The following is a 25054-nucleotide window of genomic DNA, read 5'->3' as shown; positions in this document are numbered from 1 at the left end:
TCTACCAGCCCAGGGGTGTTCTCTGGAACAGCACTCGTAGTCGGCACTAACCGCTGTGCTTATTTACTGCTTATGAAGGAAAACAAATATTACCGCAGTGTAATATCTGCTTCTTTTTTCTTGCTCGCCTCTTTGAAAAAGCGGTGGAATGCGGCATAAAAAATACTACCTCATGCTTCAGGGGTTATTTATTTATTTAGTGCTTGTTGCCTCCCCTGGCATTGATTAGTTTATATTGTTTACACTGCGCTCTGTGGCCTGTATGATATCCTAATTTTGTTGATTTTTAGGGTATTAAAAAAAAGAACTGTTTGGGAGGCAAAATATTCATCCATCCATTTTCTGTACCACTTATCCCCTACACAGGGGATACTACAGACAATTTGTAAATGTCAACGCATGTGTTTGGACTGGGGGAGGAAACAGAGAGACAGAGAGAGAGACAGAGAGAGAGAGAGAGAGACAGAGAGACAGACAGACAGACAGAGAGAGAGAGACAGAGAGACAGACAGACAGAGAGACAGCCAGACAGAGAGAGAGACAGAGAGACAGACAGACAGAGAGAGAGACAGAGAGATGGAAGTGTGCACATCATGCAACTACAACGCTACGACATGTTGACATTGTTGTCTGGATGTAGTGTACAAGACATTCTCATTTTTTGTTGAGTATTTATTTTTTATTTTAAGAGGCTGCATGGCATGTGTGTGTGTGTGTGTGTGTGTGTGTGTGTGTTTCTGTGAATGTGTGTGTGTGCACGCGCGCGCGACAGTCTCAGTCTCAGTCTCGCGCGATTCCGCTGCCGAAATATCGCGAAGTTTCCTTGCTGTTGTGGCACCCAGTAGTTTCAGGGCAATCCAAGAAAGGTGGAGACTTCGGGATAACTTCCTGCACTGTATACACACACACACACACACACACACGTAAAAGCAGAGAAAAAGAAGGACCGGAGCTCCGGAAATAACCGCCAAGTCGTCGTGAAGGGCGAAACCGAATGGATTTATTTCACTAATAATAATAATAATAATAATTCGAATCGTAATAATAAACAACAATTGAAAGAAATCCACGGAAACACAACTCCTCATAAGTGAGTCACACGGAGAGAGAAATAATACACACCGCTAGCATCCAGGCTGCTAGCTAACGTCGGCTTAAAGGACGTGAAGACGCTCGTGCATTAAAGGGCAGTATGGGTAAGTTGGTGTCAGTGTCAGTGTTACGGCTTACTGTGTGTGTGTGTGTGTGTGTGTGTGTGTGTGTGTGTGTTGTTGAAAAAGAAGAAACTTGGTAGCACAGAGAGCAGTAAGAGTGCGGGTAGTGGACTGCTCCATGCTGGATATTAAGATATTTGTTTTGGACAGAACCTGTATAGTGGACTGGCTAGTCCTGTCCTGAGCAGAACCTCCCGGTGTTACTGCAGGATCGGGTTCAGGATCAGGATCAGGATCAGGATCACACCGCCATCATGGCTGTGAGGAAATGCTCAGCACTAGCAGCTGGGGAAAGTTTCTATCTGTATATCTACTATACACTGTATATACACTACAATATACACAGTACATACACTACACTACACTGTATATACACTACTATACACTGTATATACACTACACTATACACAGTACATACACTACTTTACACTACACTATATATACACTACTATACACTGTATATACACTACACTGTATATACACTACATTATACACTGTATATACACTACTATACACTGTATATACACTATACACAGTACATACACTACTTTACACTACACTATATATACACTACATTATACACTGTATACACACTACTATACACAGTATATACACTACTTTACACTACACTGTATATACACTACACTATACACAGTACATACACTACACTACAATATATATACACTACATTATACACTGTATATACGCTACACTATACACAGTACATACACTACTTTATACTACACTATATATACACTACATTATACACTGTATATACGCTACACTATACACAGTACATACACTACTTTATACTACACTATATATACTACATTATACACTGTATATACACTACATTATACACTGTATATACACTACACTATACACAGTACATACACTACTTTATACTACACTATATATACACTACATTATACACTGTATATACGCTACACTATACACAGTACATACACTACTTTATACTACACTATATATACTACATTATACACTGTATATACACTACATTATACACTGTATATACACTACACTATACACAGTACATACACTACTTTATACTACACTATATATACACTACATTATACACTGTATATACACTATACACAGTACATGCACTACTTTATACTACACCATATATACACTACTTTACACTACACTGTATATACACTATACATACACTATGTAAAGTAGTGTATGTACTGTGTATAGTGTATATACAGTGTATAATGTAGTGTATATATATTGTAGTGTAGTGTATGTACTGTGTATCACTATACACAGTACATACACTACACTACAATATATATACACTACATTATACACTGTATATACACTATACACAGTACATACACTACTTTACACTACACTATATATACACTGTATATACACTACACTATACACAGTACATACACTACACTACACTATATATACACTACATTATACACTGTATATACACTACTATACACTGTATATACACTACACTATACACAGTATATACACTACTTTAAACTACATTGTATATACACTACACTATACACAGTACATACACTACTTTACACTACACTATATATACACTACTATACACTGTATATACACTACACTACACTGTATTTACACTACACTATACAAAGTACATACACTGCTTTACAGTACACTATATATACACTACATTATACACTGTATATACACTACACTATACTCTGTATATACACTGCACTATACTCTGTGTATATACACTGCACTATACGCTGTATATACACTGCACTATACTCTGTATATACACTGCACTACACTATACACTGTACTATACTCTGTATATACACTGTACTATACTCTGTATATACACTGTACTATACTCTGTATATACACTGCACTATACGCTGTATATACACTGCACTATACTATGTATATACACTACTATACGTTGTATATACACTGCACTATACTCTGTATATACACTGCACTACACTGTACGCTCTATATATGCTGCACTGTACTCTGTATATACACTGCACTACACTATACGCTGTATATACATAGCACTACATGTATATACTGTAGCACTACTGTATATACATTTACCAGTATACTCTGTATATACACTGCACTACACTATACGCTGTATATACACTGCACTATACGCTGCACTACACGCTGTATATACACTGCACTATACTCTGTATATACACTGCACTATACTCTGTATATACACTGCACTACACTATACGCTGTATATACACTGCATTACACTATACGCTGTATATACGCTGCACTATACTCTGTATATACACTGCACTACACTATACGCTGCACTATACGCTGTATATACACTGCACTACACTATACTCTGTATATACACTGCATTACACTATACGCTGTATATACGCTGCACTATACTCTGTATATACACTGCATTACACTATACGCTGTATATACGCTGCACTATACTCTGTATATACACTGCATTACACTATACGCTGTATATACGCTGCACTATACTCTGTATATACACTGCATTACACTATACGCTGTATATACGCTGCACTATACTCTGTATATACACTGCACTACACTATACGCTGCACTATACGCTGTATATACACTGCACTACACTATACGCTGTATATACGCTGCACTATACTCTGCATATACACTGCACTACACTATACGCTGTATATACCCTGCACTATACGCTGACAAAACATGTCTGACACTCACGTAAATATTTCACACCTTCAAGTAGTGACCTCTCTCTCATTCTCTCTCTATCTCATTCTCTCTCTCTCTTTCTCTCTCTCATTCTGTCTCTCTCTCTCGTTCTCTCATTCTCTTTCATTCTCTCTCTCTCATGCTGTTAAGGTGACAGAAAGTACCACACATTTAGCTGAAGTAAACATTATAAGCACTTCTAGCCTTGTTATAAATCTGCAGCCTGGGTTTGAATGCTAATGACAGTCCACGAGTCCAGATTAATGGAGGTGAACGTTACAGCTTTGTAATATGAAGTGATGATTATTATTATTATTATTATTATTATTACTCACTTTGGTATGAAAACACCTTGTTCGTTTTGGTCCAATTCCATTTGACTTGCACAGCACTTTTAACAATGGTCGCAAGGCAGCTTTGCAGAAATTGTCGACCTGTAGCGTGCAAACCGAAGGTGAGGGTGATGAGGAAAAACCTCCCGAGACCACGTGAGGAAGATGCCTTGACTCAAACGGGAACCCGTCATCATTGGTGCTTCTCAATTATGAGAAACACCACAAAGACGGGAACCTGAGCTCAGGATGGAACCGGGGACCATGGAGCCGTGATAAAGAGTTTGTCAGGAAGGGTTGTGAATCCTGAGACCCCTCCAGATGATTTGGTGTGCCATGATGTGATTTTTATAAAACGATCCACTTTTCAGTATGTTCCCTCACTGTCGCTCTCAAAGCCAAGCACACGGGTACGAGTCGGTCCATCTTCAAGTTTTATTTTTAACATCCCCCCCCCCCCCCCTCGGTTAAATATCAAACATCGGTCAGATTATGGAATTGTGAAGCGGGGCATTCCATAAGACAGAGGTTTGATGGAAGCTTTTGCAGAGCTAACCCTGAGGGCACGACGCTGACACGCCCTCTGCGTGATGGCCAATGGAATCTGAAGAATCTGTACTGCCTCTCCCTGCGTGTCACCTGGGCTTCTTACCAGCGTTTGTTTTGTAAAAGAGGTATCTCGGGTAGTGACGAGACCATTTTTTGGCTCACAGAGAGCAGTGTTTCGCCATGAACGTGCTTTTTACCGTCTCGTTTAATATTAAAGGTGGTGGTGGTGATAAAATGGCTTCCAGCTCATCTGAACAGTGGAACCTGTGCTCACTGTGTGCATGTATATGACTGTTAACGGTGTGTTGGACAATTAGTGTATTTATAGCCTGTCTATAGGTGTGCCTTTTAAGATACCCCGTGATTAACCCAACCCTCGGCAGAGTTGTGCGTCATGCTTTCTGACGCTTGTGAGGATCGCGTGGAAGATGATCTGGATACGACGCTGGTTTTAGGACGCAGCAACTCGACACTTTCCCCAGGTTTCACCCAGTAGCGACTGCCAAGTGTGTGTGTATGTGTGTGTAAACACACACAAACCTGTTCCCCCATGTGACACATGACTGACTTCACACTTCACAAACATTGCCGTGTTGCTCTCGCTTGCTTTCTCTCTGTCTCTCTCTCTCTCTTTCTTTCTCGTGATGACTGCAATCTGATTGGCTGAAGTGGAGAACACGCCCAGTAGGCTAAGGACAAAGTGCATTTGAATCACATTTGTTAATTGGACCCTGGCAGGACAGTCTCAAAAACCACACACAAATGCAGGGGCCCAGCAATTGCATGCGCAGCTGTGTGTGTGTGTGCCTGTGTGTGTGTGTGTGTGTGTGTGTGTGTGCCTTAGGTTTCTGTTTTCAATTGAGTACAACATTGAACTTTATGAAAATAAAGAGCTGAAACGTAATACCGTCCGTGTTTTGCGATCCGTTCAGACACTTATAATGGAACTAAAGCGGCGGCGGCGTAACGTCTGGGGAAGCCCGGAAGAGCTTCCTTTACAGCACACCTTAAAGATTTGTTGTGGACCCCCGCCGTTCTTAAACTACGTCACTCATTCATAATTGGTTGCTGAAGTTGGCGGGGAACTGCCGAGCTGCGGTTGATTGATTGCAGGTGGATTTGACTAGGACGCGAGCATGAGTCACTCTTCCTCATTCCTTCTTTCTTTGCTCAGCAGATAAGGTTTGGAAAAAGGATTTCAGCTTACACGGGTCGTTCACTCTGCTAGCCACAATAACGCACTAACAGGCTAGTACTGCATGTTTAGAGTAAATAGAGCAAAGAAATACGAAACGTGTACCACGAGGTCATTTATCAGGATCTCGATATTATATCGTGGTATCGCCCAGCCCTAGAACTTCTCTGCGGCTGGAGAGTACAGCGATGAGGAAGAACCGACGTGCCTGAGGGGCATCTGAGAGGAAATCGTACCATATCTCCTGTCCTGCGCAGCAGATCCCTGAATCTGTGTAGCTGGCTCTCATTCTCTGTCTGTCTGTCTGTCTTTATGTCTGTCTGTCCCTTTTTCTCTGTCTGTCTGTCTTTCTCTCTGTTTGTCTCTATCTGTGTCTCTCTGTTTGTATGTCCCTCTCTGTCCGTCTGTCTGTCTCTCTCAATTCAAACAAGCTTTATTAACATGACTGTGGTACAGTACTGCCAAAGCATTGGCCATGAAATAAACAAATAAATACATACGCATAAATAAAATTTAAAAAACAATAAATAATAAATACACAAACAGATGAATCAAGTTTTACAAACGTATTAAACAAGAACACGATCATGTTCAGACAAGTTTAAACATTTCTACACCCACTCAAACACACAGTGTTAGAATGTGACTGAGGTTAGACTGATGTCTCTCTCTCTCTGTCTCTCTCTCTCTCTCTCTCTCTCTCTGTCTCTCTCTCTCTGTCTCTCTCTCTCTCTGTCTCTCTCTCTCTGTCTCTCTCTCTCTCTGTCTCTCTCTGTCTCTCTCTCTCTGTCTCTCTCTCTCTGTCTCTCTCTGTCTCTCTCTCTCTGTCTCTCTCTCTCTGTCTCCTCTGTAGTTGAAGTGGTGGTGGAGTATGAATATGAAGCAGTACATGAGGATGAACTGACCCTTCGACTAGGGGACGTGATCAGAAACGTGCGACGGATAGAGGAAGATGGATGGATGGAAGGTGAATTAAATGGACGCAGAGGCCTTTTCCCAGACAACTTCGTCAAGGTGAGCGTTTTCCCACCAGCTCCTTTCAGTGAACCGTCTGCAGAACGTGAACCATGTTAAACACACACGGCGTCATTTCTTTTCGCTCTGGACCAGAACCTGCTTCACCGAGTGCAGTGAAAGGAAAGCCTTGTGTAGCATTCTGAAAGAGATGTGGAACCCTAGTGCAGTTCCAGCGCTCTTTAACATGATCCCAATCAAACCGAGTCATCAAGAAACACTCGCATGAATTATTCCGTCTCGGACTACAAGTCATTATTCCCGACCGAAAAAAAGCAAAGGAAATGCCCCCTCGACTCTGGAATTGCAGTTGGGGTGATCTTCCGAGCTACGCCTTGACTCTGGGTTCAGGAAGTGATGTCAGATCAACACGGCTGCTCACAGCACCCTGCGTTAGAATTCAGCTCTGTTAGCTTTCACACGGATCGTTTCTGACCTTAAGCAGAAGTAGCATGTTTTTACAAGGATGTTTAGGGGTTGGTCTTGATCATGAGTGGAGGACTGAGCTCATCCAGAGGGAGGGGCTTATTTCACTTACACCACACTGTCTACTGGTCAACAGGTGCATCTCAAAAAGATTCACCTCCTGTCTGTACCCAGCCGTCAAAACTATACATTTATTGGTCTTTTGGATCATATACAGGTGCATCTCAAAAATGAGAATGTGTAGGTCGACAGAACCGTCGACCTTCTGAAAAGTATATTTATTCATGCAGGACTGACTGCATCAGTGCGGCGTGGCATGGAGGCGATCGGCCTGTGGCACTGCTGAGGTGTTCTGGAAGTCCAGGTTGCTTTGATAGCGGTCTTCAGCTCGTCTGTATTGTCGGGTCTGGTGTCTCTCGTAGATTCTCTATGGGGTTCGGGTCAGGCGAGTCGGCTGGACGATCAAGCACAGTAACACCATGGTCAGTAAAGCGGTTACTAGAAGTTTTGGCACTGTGGGCAGGTGCAGAGTCCTGCTGGAAAAGGAAATCAGCGTCTCCATAAAGCTCGTCAGCAGGTAGAAGCATGAAGTTCTCTAAAATCTCCTGGTAGACGCTGCATCGACTCTCGACTTGAGAAAACACACTGGACCAACACCAGGAGATGACATGGCAACCCAAATCATCACCGACTGTGGAAACTTCACACTGGACTTCAAGCAGCTCGGATTCTGTTCCTCTCCACTCTTCCTCCAGACTCTGGAACCTTGATTTCCGAATGAAACGCAGCATTTACTTCCATCTTCCCCGTGATTGTGTGTGTACTGAACCAGACTGAGAGATTACAGACTCAGGAAACCTTCACAGTAGGGATGCACCGAAATGAAAATTCTTGGCCGAAACTGAATATGATGAAAAACTTGGCCGAAAGCCAAATACCGAACACGTTTTTTCCATTTATTTTACCATTTTTTTCACCGTTGCATTAATTAGTCAAAATGTGCTTTTTACTTTTTTGTCTTGCTTTTCAAAGAAAAAAATCAATTACAAAAACTACAATTTCAAAATATTTATTTAACACAACATTTTTTTTTCATTCCAGCAGGCACAGGCTACCAACAAGGCACAATATAACTTTAAATAAGTAAATGAGTAAAATAAAAATATGTTGATGTGGTCATCTTTGAGCCCCTTGAATAGCCGATGTTCGGCGTATAACTGACTGCTGAAAGAATGGAACACTCTGTAGCCTACAACAAAAAGTGCATTGATGAGTGCGATAAATGGTTCTATTGGGTTCTATAGGGCTGATTATATTGGGGATATATACCGCTCGCGCCCCTGTACACCTCGCCGAGTATTCGAGTAGATAGAGTATAGTTAGATACGCTGTTAATGTTACGTTCCCTTAAATAAATACGTCTTTACCTGCTTCCGTACTCTACTCCCTTACGTCTCGCGACGTGACAGAATACTCCGGAACAGAAACAAAACATACGCACGTGTCCACAGTAAACAATGTCACGGTTGTCAACAGCCGAAGAGCATGCGCTTGTGCTCGTGCATGCACGCGCCCCCTCATCTCTCCGAGCGCGCTGCCGGAAGTGGAGGTCGTGAAATTCGCGCATCTCACTCTGGTTGCTAGGCTGTTTGGCGCGTCATTAAACACATCATTGTTCGGTCAGATTTCTTCGGCCTTTTCACTTATTTCGGGTGCCGAACATTCGGTGCATCCCTACTTCACAGGTGTTTTGAGTTAATTATCTGATTAGAGTCTTCTCAGCTCGAAATTTCTGCATTATAAATTCTTTATTCTGATATTTTGAGAGACTCCATTATTGATTTCCATGAGCTGTAATCATCAAGATTAAAACAAAATAAACCTTGAAATATTTCACTTTATGTGTAAGGAATCTAGCATATATGAAAGCGCAGATCCAGATGTACAGCAGATAAAGGCTTGTCGTCGTGTGTTAGACGTGTTGGGGCAGCAGTGTAAACATTCGAAAATTGCTTGAAAATTTGAATAAGTAATTTTGTCTGAAATGCCCAACCATAGTGGCTTTCAAGCTGAGTAAAGCACAATGCAGGTGTAAAATTAAGTAAGGAATAACACCCATGCAGTTATATTATAAACATCATAATTTATTTGCATTTACTTTTATGCCATTTGGCAGACACCCAAACCCAGAGCGACTAAGAGTACCATCAGTCGGGCTTAACCTTCCTATAGTCAGAAAAACACACAAGACGAAACTACAATTAAAAAAAATAATAATAACTTGAACACGTCATGAAGAGGTAGGTCTTTAGACGTCGCTTGAAGACTCAGCTGTTCGAACATCTAGCTGGTTCATTCCACCTCCTGGTTCCAGAACAGCGGAGGGACCCTGAGAGACGGTGCGACTAGTCGAGCAGAGTGTGAGGATCGGAGGGAGGATATGACCTCACCAAGAGATCGAGTATAAAGGGAGAACAGAAGAGAAACCAAGTACTGAGCCTTGTGGGACACCAGTGGAGAGTGTGCATGGAGCAGATGCTGGGGTGGTGTGAGGCGGAGTTACTGGTACCACCCCCATTTGGATTATTTTCCTATATATAACCGCATGGTCTGGAATGTGTTATTCCTCTTATTCCACCGCAATTTATCAATAAAAAAAAAGTATTACTGAACGACACATCGCATCGGCACATTTTAACGGTTTTATCGTTGTGGAAGTCAGAAAATCGGTTCCTTGCTCCGATAAACAGTCGTTCTCTCTCGAGCGCGTTCATGTAAACCTGTTGTTCGTGTTCCAGCCGGAACTACTGTCCTACGATAATAACACACACCTTCTGACCAATCAGAGTCGAGAATTCAACCGTGCCGTGCTAATCTGTTTTATACACAGCCCTGTATAATTTTTTTATTGAATTTTTTTCTATTTTATGTGAAAGCTCATAAAACTGTTAGTAAAGTAATTTGCACAGTTTTGTGTACGGGTTATAAAGTTTGCATGTGAGTTTACAAATGCAAAACTTCAGTAAATGAGGGCCTGACTGAGGGCAGCTAGTGTGTGGCGTATAAGTGCTTTTTTTTGCTCATAGGTTCCATTTCAGTCTTTTCGGGTACGAGTCTGTCAGCGTGACTTTCCCGCTCTTTCTTCAGGTCACCCCACAGAGTCTGGGCTCGGGCTAGGTCATTCAAAAACACTGATCTTCTTTAGGTGAAGCCGTTCCTTTGTTGATTTGGATGTATGCTTCGGGTCGTTGACGTGCTGAAAGGTGATGTTCCTTTCCATCTTTAGTTTACGAGCAGATACCTGAAGGTTTTTCACTAAAATCGACGGTTATTTGTAGATATTCATGATTCCCTCCAGCCTGGTAAAATCCCCAGTTCTGGCTGAAGAACAGCAGCGCTACAGCGTGATGCTGCCACCACCGCGCTTCATCGTGGGGATGGTGTTCATTCGGTGGTGATTTCTTTATGTTGTTCAACCAAACACACCTTTTGAAATTGGTCTTATCAGACTAGAACACATTTTGCCACATGGTTTGGGGTGATTTAGTTGAGCTTGGGTGTGTGGTTTTTTTTTTTTTGTGAGAAAGGGCTTCCGTCTAGTCATCTAGTCACCCTACCCCATCGCCCAGACGTGTGAAGAATACGAGGGATTAATCAGTGCGTGTCAGATGTTCCTGCAGCTCCTTTAATGTTGCTGCAGGTCTCTCGGCAGCCTCTTTTAGTAAGTTTTTGTCTTTTGGAGGTTCGTCCTGTTCTTGGTGATGTCACTGTGGTGCAGCGTTTTCTCCACTTGTCGATGCCGGCGTTCACGGTGTTCCGAAGTACATCTAATGTTTTGGACGTTTTTTTTTTATACCCCTCTCCTGATCGATTCCTTTCGACAGCGAGACCCGGTACATGCTTTGTCAGCTCTTTGTGGACCAGGGCTTCCAGGACCAGTGAGATGAGACCAAGAAGATGTGAAGACGGAATAATATCATTCGATGACTGCTGTACGATAATTACTGTTGAACATGAGATCGAATGTGATTGGTTCATTCTGAACACAGCCACGCCCCCCATTATAAGAGGGTTATTGTAATGTGTTTGTCCCCTCCTACTTTTCCCTCAAATGTGTCTGATTGGGTTTGACTTTGAGGGTGGGAAAAGGTTCTGACATGGTTCATTTATTTTGCCGTTTGAACAGGGGTGTGTAGGTTTATTATATCCACCGCAGGTCGATAACCTGTGACCAGTATCTTTCCCCGTAGTAAATTATTGCCAGTTCCTTTCAGAGCACCAGGTTGCACTTTGCTCCCGGATGAAGCTTGTGATTTGTATTCTCAGCTCTGAGTCAGGGGATCGAGTTTCCCACAGGAACGAATAACGCAGAGACAAGCGACCTTAACCTTTTTTTTTTTCTTTTTTTCTTTCCCCTTCTCTTTTCTTCATACTATAGAGTAGACATGAGAACTACATCCATAATCTGGCCAGGTGTAGTGGTTTGAACATTCAGCTCACGAGTCACATTTGACCACGTGCACTCCTATACGCGGTGCTATCCAGTTATGAGTGGAGAGTTAGGTTTCAAATCGAATCAGCCCCTTCCTTTTTTTTACTAAATAATTTAAGCGGCTTGCCCGTTTAAGTCCTACTCACGAACACAGAAAGGTTAAAAAATATGAATTAATCATGCAGTCTACTATTAAAAAAAATCATAATTTCAAGTTTGATCGACCCAAAATCCTTAACGTCACTTTAATCTGTCTTTCTCTGCGTGCAGGAGTTGAGGAAAGACTCGAAAGAGGAAACGAAGGAGGCGAAGGAGGTGAAGGAAGTGAGGGAGGTTGCGCAGCCACAGCGAAGGTCGTCAGGAAACGTGGCCAGCCTGGTGCAGAGGATCAGCACGTACGGCATTCCGACAGGAGGTCTGGGTTTCCAGCCTCGAACGTCCAAAAAGAGTGAGTCTCTCCACCCTTCTCGCACAGCCGTCTCGCCGAAGATGGCGTGTGAAATCTCGTCTCGGGCGAGGTTACCCTGTAAACCTGGCTATAACGATGGAGGTGTGATAAACAGGGTCATAAAATCTCTCATGGAATAGAAATCCATTCACGTGTTGTTTATCGGGGGCATTCGCCGCGTTCTTGCCGTGCCGGAACGACCGTAATTACCAGACGACATCTACTCGGAGCCGTTCACGTCCTCGTGCTCGGGAGCGAGGCGTTCCTGTACGCCAGGGCGACGGTGTGGACGTTTTTCAAAATGCATACGCTGTGTAGGTCCTTCGTTTATTTTCACCACACGAATTACAGTCGTTTGTACGAACTGTACGAAGAGAAATATTTATTTAACTACATTTCGATCGTTTCTGCACGACGGCGTGGTTCCTGGTTTACGAGTTCCGTGAGGACGTGAGCGCTTTTTGGAGATGTCGTGGACATCCCTCGAATTACGTCGTTATTTCAATGTGTAGCAATAATCATAATGATAATTAGAAATATATATATATATAAACTACGTGTTTCTGTATAACCTGTATGCAAACTTTTAATAAGTAAATAAATATTTTTATTAGTAATATTTATTTCCTGTAGCTGATGCCCTTAGCGATGGAAAACTGTCCTGTTTTCTACCAAAATCTGGAAGATGTGTCTGAAAGTAGGAACGTCATGCGGTGTTAATTATTTTATTTTTCCCTCTCGGGCATTGTGAATCGTATGAAAAAATGTGCCCTGGTTGGGTGTGGTGTGTGTGTGTGTGTGTGTGTGTGGGTGTGGGTGTGTGTGTGTGTGTGGGTTTGTGTGTGTGTGTGTTGCTGCAGAGCCGAAAAGACGTCAGTGTAAAGTCCTTTTCGAGTATGTGCCGCAGAACGAGGACGAGTTGGAGCTGAAGGTGGGCGAGATCATCGACATCTCTGAGGAGGTAAGGGACGGTTCGGTGTGTCCAACAGGGTATATGTATAATTGTCCCATAATGTCCCCTTACACCAGTGATTTTCCACAAGTCGTGATGAAATGTTTGTTTAATGGTAGATATGCATGTCGTGTTTCTTTAATCGAATTCATGTACATATGTAGTAGTACTGTGTGTGTGTGTGTGTGTGTGTGTGTGTGTGTGTGTGTGTGTTTAGGTGGAGGAAGGTTGGTGGAGTGGGATCATGAACGGGAAGACCGGCCTCTTCCCATCCAACTTTGTGAAAGAAATCGAGACGAGCGAGGACGGCGAGAGCAACGACGTGGCTGACGAGCCAGGTAGTGCGAAGTTGAGACTGTTCCTCCATCAGGGCATGTCCTAACAGGCCTCAAAGTAGGCTCTTGTTCTTTTTGTTGGAGCGCGTTCGAGTGTGTTAGACTCTCGCACACACTCCCCGTTTAATCTTATACACGACTCGGTGACTCAGAGTCGTTTCCCAGGAGGCTTTGCTGTTGTAGTGTTGCTATTGAGTGATTTTCATGCATGAAGGCAATGTTTATTGTGTTCAAACAAGTTTTTCTTTTCTTTTCCTCCCCCCAAGCACAAAACGTCTGGTTATAAGTGTATGCTAACCAGGTCGTGTGTGTGTGTGTGTGTGTGTGTGTGTGTGTGTGTGTGTGGGTGTGTAGACAGTAAAGATGACGTCTCCAGTCCAGCTTCCCCTCACCCTGGAAACGGGGTCATCGCACAGCCTAAAAAGATCAAAGGCGTTGGGTTCGGCGACATTTTCCGCGAAGGCTCGGTGAAGCTCAAACCTCGCTCGTCTTCGGAATCGGACGAAAAGAGAGAAAAGGTAAGCCTGCTTTCTCTCTCAACTTTTCTCTTCAGAGCCAAGTTCAAACTAATGCCTAAAACAAGCGTCAGTGTTTTTAGTGACGGTTCCGGTAATTCAGAGGCACTTCCCGCTACACATTCATGCTGTCAAATTCATTCATTCATTAATACACTGTTTGGGCCAAAAGTATGTGGACACACACCTGAGGTTCTTCCCACAAAGTCTGAAGCACACCATTGGATAGAACGTCTCTGTATGCCGAAGCATTACAGTTTCGCTAAGAGGCCCAAACACTGATCCAGCGTGATCCGTGAAGGTTGGAAGAAGGTGGAAGAACTCCTGAGTGTCCTGCACAGAGCCCTGACCTCAACCCCACTGACTCATCACCTTTTGTGGATGAACTGGAACTGGAGTCTCCTCACATCCACATCCTTCGCGTCGACGCACGGGCGTCGGATCACGGAGCGGTAATCGTAGATGTCCGTGACTTCACCGGAAGTTCCTTTCGGTTTTCCGAGCAGATTGTTTTGCAGGCATGTGATCGTGACCCACTTTTGATGCGTCGGATTTCTGTCGCGCTTCTGTTTTTCAGTTCGTTTTTTTTCTAGCTCCATGAGGTTTTTGCCTCTTTAAAGCGGGTCTGCGTTTAATGACCGAGATCCTACTTTAGAAGAGAGAAATGTTTCGCGTATTTGCCGTTCTCAAGCAACAAATACACCACTTCTCTGCGTACTAATTGTAGTCAGGTAACATGGAAAAAGAGGTAGGACTTGGCTCTCTTCAGACCGTCTCCCTCTCTCTCTCTCTCTCTAATATATATATCAATAACAATATCTAAAATAACATCTTTCTTTGAGCGTATGTGATTGAGGGTGTCTTCATCTCAGTGGCCATTGCAGCAGTAACCCCGTCTGTGCTTGTGTTTTTATTTCAGCCTATCCCATCATTACCGTCAGCCGCTAAGCCCAGCCCCATAAACACGTCAGATGCTCACAAACTGGAGAAAGACGCAGACAGCAAAGGTAAAGGTGAGTACCTGGGCATTTCTCATCTTTCAGCTCAGACTAAAGCATTCGTGCGGTTCGGATGACTTTGTTTATTTGGTGTCGTCGACATCTCAGAGCACGTTATTCACCCTGCTGAAATAAACCTGAAAACAGTATGTACTTCTTAATGAAAAACGGTTTAAGTAGGTCTGAGGTCAGAGGTCAGAGTAGGTTTAAGGTCACTCTGTTCATAACCTTGCGTGATTTCACTCTTGTAGCTCGGCACAACGTTAACGCATTCTTCTGCCTCGTGTGTGATGACGCTAGACTGCTTCTGTTTCGTTTCTGTTCACAGTAAAGGAATACTGCAAGGCCATTTATAATTATGAAGCGACGAACCAGGACGAGCTAGACGTTAAGGAAGGTGAAATCGTTCATCTACTAAGTAAGGTGAGTCTGATCAGTTACGTTCTTAAAACTTTTGCTTAATGTTTGTTTTTTTTTTCCTCCATAAGCAGTGGCAGATAATTTAAGAGTAGATACAGTCTCGTTGAGATGGAGATCTGTCGTTTAAACACGATGTGCCGTGTATTTTAGGATACAGGGGAGCCAGGCTGGTGGAGAGGAGAGGTGAATGGTAGAGAGGGAGTGTTTCCAGACAACTTTGTGGTGCTGATTTCAGAGTCAGAAAAAGAGGTAAAGTGTGAATAGTATACACACTAGATACCGCTGCTCTTGGTCATTGTAGGCCTGTTGTATTGTCCAACCTTTAGATTCTGGTCTTATTCACAGTTCAACTTTTCGGGGCCTCTCCTGTTTATTGTCTTTGTTATTATTCCCCTTGGTTCCTTCATTATGGTCTAACATGTCACTTTTATGCTGATGGTTCACAAATCTACACCATATTGCCAAAAGTGTGTGGACATCTGACCAGTCACAGATTTAAAAAGATCTCCAAATTATTTGAAATACACCATCCCGCTGTAAGGAAAATCATCTACACATGGCGCAGATTTCAAACGATTGCTAATTAGTCCAGGACTGACCGTCCCAGCAAATTCAGCCCAAGATCAGACCGTCTGATGCAAAAAGAAGTCTCCAAGAACCCCAAAATTTCATCACAGGATCTGCTAGTGAGTCTCACAGCTGTTGGGGTGAAAGTGCATGCTTCTACAATCAGAAAGAGATTGCACAGATTTGACCTGCGTGGGAGGCGTGTCAGGAAAAAGCCTTTGCAGGACTACAGTTTGTCAATGAGCATATAGACAAAGCCCAGACCTTTTGGAATAATGTGCTGGACAGACGAATCAAAGATAGAGTTGTTTGGTCACAGTAACAGCAGACATGTTTGGTGCAGACCAAAGACAGCTTTTCAGGAGAAACACCTCATACCAACTGTGAAGCACGGTGGTGGAAATGTTATGGTTTGGGGTTGCTTCACTGCCTCAGGGAGTGAACAGCTTGCATTCATTGATTCAATTATGAATTCTGCGTCATATCAAAGAGTGCGTGAAGATAATGTGAGCCCATCTGTCTGAAAGTTGTAGAATCAAATCCACCAAGGAACGTCTCAAGAAGAAGAAATGGAGGGTTATGGAACAATCGAGTCAAAGCCCGGATTTGAATCCCATTGAGGTGTTGTGGGGGGATGTGAAACGTGCAGAACATGCAAGAAAATCCTCAAACATCTTACAACTGAAAGAATATTGCATGGACGAGTGGTCAAGAATTCCAGCGAGCCTGGTGGACAAGTATACAGAACACCTACAAGAAGATATTTCTGCTAAAGGGGGCAATACTAGCTTCTGAGGCCAAGGGTGTACTTACTTTTACCACAGGAGAATCTCACATCTATTGATATTTCTGTTGAATAAAAATAACTGTAAAAGCTCATTTTCCTTGTGGTTCTGTTCGAGGTCCGTAAAGTGACCTTAGGTCTGTGCTAAGTACGCTAGCTAGTAACTAGCTGTGTTTTATGTCGTTTTATGTGAGTTGTTCCTGACTGCTGTGCTTCTCCTCATCCTCCACCGTTTCTGTTCTTTCATGTTGTTTAGACACTTGTATCCAAAGGCTCAGTTAAGCAGACTCCCAAACACGAACCGGAAGAGGTAAGGAGACTTTATATTGAGTGGAATGTAGAACACCACTTTTTGTTTTTTTCCTTAACTTGCGTGCTTGGCCATGCGAGACTGTGATCCGAAAACGGTCGACTGCGCTCCCCAGCGTCGAGCTTAACCACAATTAAGATACAATAATACTTACAATTAGATCATAACAAACAGTCATCAAAAGCCATCATAACAAATAAAGATGATCAAATATTTAAAACCTGGGATTGAAGCATGCCCCCATCCACTCCCTAAACCAACCCCCCCCCCCCCCCCCCCCGGCTCCCATTGATCCCCCCCACCCCCGGCTCCCATTGTCGTCCCCCCCCCCATAGTGCAATGAGTCAGATTTATCACTATAAAATACAGCACTGTCTCTGTTTCTCTACAGAAACCAAAGAAGCCTCCACCACCATCCAAATCTGCAGGTATGTTATAACACTTTCTCCTGTCACGTGTTTTTATGATTTATTTTTGTATTTACGTGAAGGTGTTGTAAAGTTTTTTCGATGCCCCTGAATAAAGTGTTCTGACACATTGTGTGCGACGCTGTCTTCAGATTCGATCGCAATAAGGAACTTTAGAACCGTCCTTTACGCTGCCTTCCAAAAACAGTCCTTCCAGCTGTACAACCTGCGTGTACAGCTGAAGGAAACACGCGGCTGTTGCCTTTTTCTTCTGCTGAAAAAGCATCTGTGATTTCATCATGCCCCTCTTGTACGTTGTCTTTCATTTCCTGTACTGTTCCCGATTTCTCGTCTGTTTCTTTTTGGTTTCTTTTCCCTCCACATTGCTGTGGAAAATAAAATCAAATTCACCACGCAGTAAAGATGAAGCGTTGTGTATTTTTGAAGCGTTTCACGGCGTTGTATCGTTTCGTCGGTACTGTAAACCCAGCAAGAGGCATGAATCTTCCCCCACAGGAAACTGAATCAGCGCCTGCGTTTGCAGCATATCTGCTTTTGCATGTGGTTTTCTTCTTTTGTTTGTTGTACGTGTGCACCGTCTGTAGTGTTAAGCGGGAGCGAGGGAGAGGGCCAGCTAATGCACCATGTTTCGTTTTACAGCACTAAAGCCAGACGTCCCGAGTGCTGACAAGAAGCCCACACAGCCACGACATGAGGATAAAGGTACGTGGGATCAGACATTACTGTCGAAAACTTTCCAAAAAAAAAAAACATCCTCAAAAAAACAACAACCTGTGGGTTTAACCTAATGTTCAACCTGTCTGCAACCTGTCTTTAACCTAATGCGTCAACCCCATGTTTATATAGATTTATTTTTCCTGTTTAGCTTCTTTTCATTAGTCAGGGTACAAAATATCTAACTGTGAAAACTTTTTAGAAAATGAATTAAAAAATTTAAGTTAGCCTGCTGGTATTTCAGTAAAATATATATTGCCACCATTAGTATTCGTAGCGTTCTAGAGTGCAGCTTTATGTAAAAATAAATAAAGTAAAGCTAAAGTACGTCCTCAGTGTGATGCGGATTTAAAACGATGGGTTCATTTTTGTGTATTCTGTATTATTTTGAGGTGATGTTGATGAAGCAATTAATTAAATCTAATTAAATCTAATCAAACACGACCAATATGTTATGTACCCAAAAGGTAAAGGAATACTTTGGCCAAAATGAAATAAATTATATATATATATATATATATATATATATATATATATATATATATATATATATATATATATATATATATATATATATATAAATATATTTATATTTCCCCCACATTTAATTTAAATATAAACAGTCTATTCAAATAAAATCGAAAGTGTATTCAATTCTAATTCACTGCATGAATTCTGCCTTAATATTCGGTATTGAGTCGTTTCAGTTTCTAGCGATGTTACCAGCACGGGCTAGCTTTCAGGTCTCTAATGTTAAATATAACTGTATAATAAATAAATGAATAAATAAACGTTATTTTTATTTGTGATTCTGTCTGAACACTTTTCGAAAGCTTAAAGCGTCCCCTCCGGTAGGATCGCTAGTCACTGACACGGCTTCATGTGAGTATATGAATATATACGATATGAAGTCGGGAACGAGATAAAAACGTTATCGAGAGCGTTTGAAATAAGACTAAAAGTGAAATGAACGGTTTCCGTGCTTGTGGTTAGGAAAGCCCGGTTTTAAAGTAGAACGTGTACGCAGTCGCACTGTGGAAATGTCTCAAAAGGGCATCATGCAGACATTTCACAAAACACACCAGAATGGAGTGAAACACCAAAAGAATGAAGGTCGTATAATAAAGGTCATTTTCCCAAACACAAGTAAACACAAGTCATAATCTTTATTTCAGTAGTATTACCAGTTTAAATAACAGCTAAAACAAGTCACATTCATCCCCAAAAGAGTTCACTCCCCGTTTCTATTTATTTTTCTTTCTAAAATTAATCTGAAGTTTCATTTTGCTCGTGTTGAAATGTCTTCCTGGTCTTGCCGTCTCTTTCTGAATAATCTTCACACTGTAGGATGAAACCCTTGCGTATCTGCAGCTCTGTGCTCTGTGAATCTTTATGTTAATCTTTACACCTGCGAGCAATCGCCGTTCTCAATTGAATCGTTTTCTTCTTTATGGTATTTCTCCCTCCAACTCCTGTCACTCGAACAATAATCTTATTTACCGGTCTTTTACGATGAAAAGTTGACAGGGCTGTACCGGAGAAACCCGTCAAGCCGGCTGCTCCCCTTGTGCCCCCTAAAAAGCCCGTTCCTCCTCCGGGAAAAGGACTGCTGCGTCCGGCGGCACTGCAGCCCAAACGACCTGAAAAACCTCTCGTTCCGTCTCCAGTAGCGAAGTGAGTGATTCTACACATTGTGGATGTATCTTTCTTTCTAATCTAGCTAAAAAATGTTCTCTACTAGGAAGTAATAATAATAATAATAATAACGAATTCAACCCCGTTGTTTATTTCTCCACAGGCATAATGGGGAGGTTCCCCACACACGACCAAAGTCAGACTTCGAGCCGTCGTTACCCAGCAAACCAAAAACGCTGTCTGGGGACTGGTCTGAGAAGACCGCCACCTTGGGTGTGTAACATCTTTTAAAATAAAGACGCAGCTAAAAGAAATCAGTAAAGAATTTATTTTAAGGGCCAATTACATTTTAAATTTCTTTATTTAAAAAAAAAAATAGTACGCAGTGGTATTACCGTATCTACAGCACTTTTATTTACAGCGTACTCTCAGGCTACGGTAAAGTGTTCGCCCGTCATCCGGAGATCCCGCGTTATTTCATATTTATAATATCCTGTGTAATACCCTGTATTTAGGTATATCTGCTATAGATGAATACAGACAGCAGCCGTTGGAACGTCATGGCGGTGGGTGACTAGTTTAATGGGATGTTTTTAAAGGCTGTGTCCCAGACTGCACTGCAGGGTATTAGTACGGTAAAAAACCGAGACCTGCTCATGTTTGACGAGTTTAGTGAGCTGGTGTACAGTGTGTAGGTTTGGATTCAGTTGAAATTGAGATTTTTATTTTATTTTATTTTATTTATTGAATAATTTTTGGCAGAAGTCTGATTTGTGATCTAGTAATGTTTAGGCTGTAACCACGCCTTTCTCGCTCGTCTTCGCTTATCTGTTAGATCTAATGAGTTTCGACGACGTGTCCTCTACCTCGGAGAAGCTGTCTCACCCGACTGCAAACAGACCAAAGATGCCTGGCAGGCGACTCCCGGCCCAGTTCGTCGGAGGCCAGTCTGTGAGTAAAACCGTGCCGTTTTTATTTCCCTTTTTTTTTTGTGCATTTAATCCACCTGAGCCTGGAGGATAAAGTAGGTCGAAGGCACGATGAAAAGCACTGTACCGAACAGTCACCACATGGGAATCCCTGATCATATAAAGTGGCACTGTATTTTGTGGAATTGAAACTCAGGAGATCAGATTACAATCAGCATTATTTATTTATTTATTTTTATTTTAAAAATGTAACCTTTTTTTTTAGAAAAGCTACGTTTTCCCTTCATCTGGATTCTTCTAGATTTCTGCGATTTGCAGAACAGTGCGATTCGAAACCTTTTCAGTGTAGATGGAATGGTAGAACGCAGGGACGAATGCTCTTTTATGCGTATGTGTGCTCTGTAAGTGTGACGATCTGTTTTAATAATCAGTATTAGTGCATTTAATGAATCGTTACTGTGCACGTAATAATTAAAGACACTGTTTTAATAGCGTTTATACGCTGTGAAATAGAACAGACTGTAGGACTGACACAGATTGGTTGCAGTGTATGTTGGGGAAAATAAATATATATATATATTTATATAAATAAATATTAATGTATATAATTGACTGTTTCAGAAGGCTCACAGAGAGATCATTCATATAGGGAAACTCTCGGCGGCATTTGCGTGGCATGTATGCTCTTATTATCTCATCGTGTCATGATGTCCACGCTCCACGTTTGTGAAATGCGGTTTGTGTACGTCTCACAGCCGAGCAAAGACGCCGGCGAGAACACTCCAAAACCAGAAGAAGAGGAAGCCCCAAGACCAAAGTCGTGTGAACTGTCCAAGGTAGGCTAGCTTTGATCAGCTGATCCATCATTACGATCATCATGTGTGGGAGCGCGGGGGAAAACCCTTCTTACTGTGGAGTTAAAGTAAAAACAAGTCAGCCAGGAAGGAACAGCACCGTGTTTGAACGCATGCTGTGCCATAACGTGAATGTGAGCACCATGTGGCGTTACGGTACCGTGACACAGACGGTCCTCGTGCGAAAGCCAGAATAGCCTCAAACCTTCTATAGTCCGTGTCCGGCGAGAGTAGGATTGAATTATTTTATTTATTTCCCTCCACACTCGTGTGTCATTTCTTCATTTGACTCGTCTTTGTACAGCCTTCCACCTTAGCGCCATCGTCCGGCGCGCATAAGGCGGCGAATTGTTCCTTTCCTGAGCCCAAAGCGAAAGCTGTGGTGGAGGAGGAGAAAGGCAGAGAACTGGAGGAGCTCAGGACTCAGATTAAGGAGCTGCTGCTCTCCGTGGAGTTACTGAAGACACAGCAGACGTAAGATGAGACGTGACGTCTCTTTAAATCACTCACGGCTCTTATTGAACGCTTGGATCGATAGATCATGTGCAGTGTGGTGTGTGACTTGTTCTTATTAATAAGGCTTTCATCTGTAAAGATATAATAATAAAAATAATATCATCATAATAATAATAATAAAGATATAACGTGTGTTTCATAACTTCAGGAGAGAACTTTCAGACTTAAGAAGCGAGCTGGATGAAGAGCGGCTGAAGCGGGTCGCTCTACAGGTAAATCTCTCTCAGTGGAACCATGTTTTATCTCTGTGTGTGTGTCTCTCTCTCAATCTCTGTCTCACACTCTGTCGCTCTCTCTCACTCTCTCTCTCACTCTCTCTCTCGCTGTCTCTATCACTCTCTCACTCTCTATCTCACACTCTCTCGCTCTCTCGCTCTCTCACTCTCGCTGTCTCTATCACTCTCTCGCTCTCTCTCTCACTCTCACTCTCTCTCTCGCTCTCTCTCTATCACTCTCTCACTCTCACTCTCTCTCTCGCACTCTCTCTCTATCACTCTCTCTCTCTCACTCTCTCTCTCTCTCTCGCACTCTCTCTCTATCACTCTCTCTCTATCACCTATAGATTTTTGCTCTTAGTGAGAGTTCGTAATCACGGATTTATTTATAATCTGCACAGCAGTAAGTGGCCTGTGATTGCACAGCTGAGATGTATTATAAGGTGTATATAAGGTATTATAAGGAAGAGATCTGAGATGGCTTTACAGATCACCGATGTGGATTTGTGGTCGTCTTTTCATCCAGAGAACCGTTATTAATGCGCGTTTCTCATTTTCAGATGGAGATAGAGAAATTAAAAAAGCAGGTACAATCAACATAAGGCGGGACTCCTGTGCTGCTGACGGAAAGCCGTCACCACCTGATGCTAGCATCGTTCCCTTAATCCTTCGAGTCTCTGACCTACTCCAGAAATTGTAAGATTGACATTTGCACATAATGAGCGTGTTTTTTTGTTTTTTTTATGGTATAGAACGGTGCAATTAAGACTGATGTATATGTTTTTTCTTGCTGTCTTTTTTCTTTTTATTTGCCAACAACATTTGAGGCCTTATTATAAACTACTGTGCTGGATCTGCAGGCTCCATGGTCATGTGGCCGAATTTGCAGTTTATTACTACTGAAGCTGTATAAAGTCATGGATGGGATTCTTTTTTTTTTTTTTTTTATGTGACGGGGTGTAGATTTCCAAGCTATTACGATTGCAGCAATAATCCTCTGATATTCTCCTCTTCAGATTACTCTGGAATATATATATAATATATAACCTACTCTGCTGCTGTATCCTTAACCGTATATTCTGTCGCTTTGTCAAGCGGGGTCTTTTTCTTGTAATTGTTCCCTAACCTTTTCATCCAGGGTGACACTATCGTGCCTGTTTTACAAAGTGTTAATATTGGAAGCTCGTTTATTGCTTAGCTTTGCAGCAAGACATATATATATATATATCTTTTTTAATCAGCCATTACAACGAATGGGAATATATATATACGTACACACGTATACGCAGGTAGGGAAAGAAAGGAAAAATCTACATTCCTATGTTATTAAATCTCCAAAACACTGTGGATGGCGTATCAGTGAAATGTCTTAGCAGCCACCTCGATCTTGGGTTGTATCAATAGGAAGGTTGGCGCAGACGTACATATCGGATATATTTATGTAACGAATCATATATTTGTCTTAACTTTCGAGAGATTGAACATTGTTGTTTGTTTGAGTACACTAGAAGTGTACCCTCTCTTCAGGCCTCTTTACTCCTGTGAGAAAGGGTTGTAAGTATTCCGCATCATGGAGAGAGAGAGAGTGTGTGTGTGTGGGTGTGTGTGGGTGTGTGTGGGTGTGTGTGGGTGTGTGTGGGTGTGTGTGGGTGTGTGTGGGTGTGTGTGTGTGTGTGTGGGTGTGTGTGTGTGGGTGTGATTTTAATCCCTATAGCAATAAAATAAACACATCTAAACAATGTCCAGTTAAATGAAATAAATTCTGCTGTTCGGTTTTGTTTTTTGTTTTTTTCCAGTTTAATTCTGTCGTGTAATTGGCATTAACATTCCATTTTTATTATTATTTTTTTTAAATGTTGGGGAAACTGTTGTGCAGACATTTAGCACGTATCTCCAAGTTTACATGATTTTTGTAACTGAATTGCATGAACTGAGATTTTTGTTTTCTTTTTCTTTAATTTTTTTTCCAAGCTAAATAAATGTCTTTATGTACAGAAATCAGACGAGTCTAATACTGTCCGGTGCTTGTGTACGTAGTACTCCCAGAAACCCCTGTGGGGTGCAGCGTGCAGTACAAATACATTTTATTCTCCGTCAGAATGGTGAAAATCGTCAGCCGTAGCCGTAATACAGCGTGTTCTTTTTTCCCTTTCTTCTCCTTCTTCTTGTCTCCTCGCACACATCTTGGACCACATGTACCACCATATGGAGCTATCTCCTTAACAGCTTGTTACTAAGCTCTCCGCCATAGGTATCCTGTCCTCCAAGCTGGGGATAGCCTCCTTTCATCTCACACTGTAAAATTTGATTACAGTGCTGCGTTCATTCTTGGCCAGAGAAGAGCTTGCGTTGAGGAAGTGAGAGTACCGTCAAAACACTCCATTTAAAAAATAAATAAATAAATAAATAAATAAAAAACACATCTCCGGCGCATCCCAAAGACTTTCAATAGGGTTGAAATGATTCCCCGTGCTCCCTGAACCACGCTTTG

At 42.1% G+C, this 25054-nt stretch overlaps 1 protein-coding gene across 2 annotated transcripts; it reads left to right on the top strand.

The window, feature by feature from the left end:
* Nucleotides 1-880: 880 nt before the first annotated feature.
* Nucleotides 881-24561, top strand: cd2ap (CD2-associated protein). 2 transcript variants are annotated; one of them, XM_053613972.1, is made up of 19 exons: nt 881-1196; nt 6865-7025; nt 12214-12391; nt 13252-13352; nt 13561-13681; nt 14033-14196; nt 15113-15206; nt 15520-15614; nt 15762-15860; nt 17219-17272; nt 17664-17700; nt 18340-18402; nt 19935-20088; nt 20213-20322; nt 20885-21000; nt 21734-21814; nt 22137-22306; nt 22497-22560; nt 23124-24561. In XM_053613972.1, exons 1-19 carry the CDS (start codon nt 1193-1195, stop codon nt 23163-23165), a joined length of 1908 nt encoding a protein of 635 aa, XP_053469947.1. In that variant the 5' UTR covers nt 881-1192; the 3' UTR covers nt 23166-24561. The 2 variants fall into 2 exon arrangements, with proteins under 2 accessions (XP_053469947.1, XP_053469948.1); XM_053613973.1 differs by lacking the exon at nt 15762-15860.
* The last annotated feature ends 493 nt before the right edge of the window (nt 24562-25054 follow it).

This window comes from Ictalurus furcatus, chromosome 25 (assembly GCF_023375685.1).
Source record: "Ictalurus furcatus strain D&B chromosome 25, Billie_1.0, whole genome shotgun sequence".
NCBI lineage: Eukaryota > Metazoa > Chordata > Actinopteri > Siluriformes > Ictaluridae > Ictalurus > Ictalurus furcatus.
Note: the sequence above shows the minus strand (reverse complement) of the source record. Positions and strands in the feature narration are given on the sequence as shown.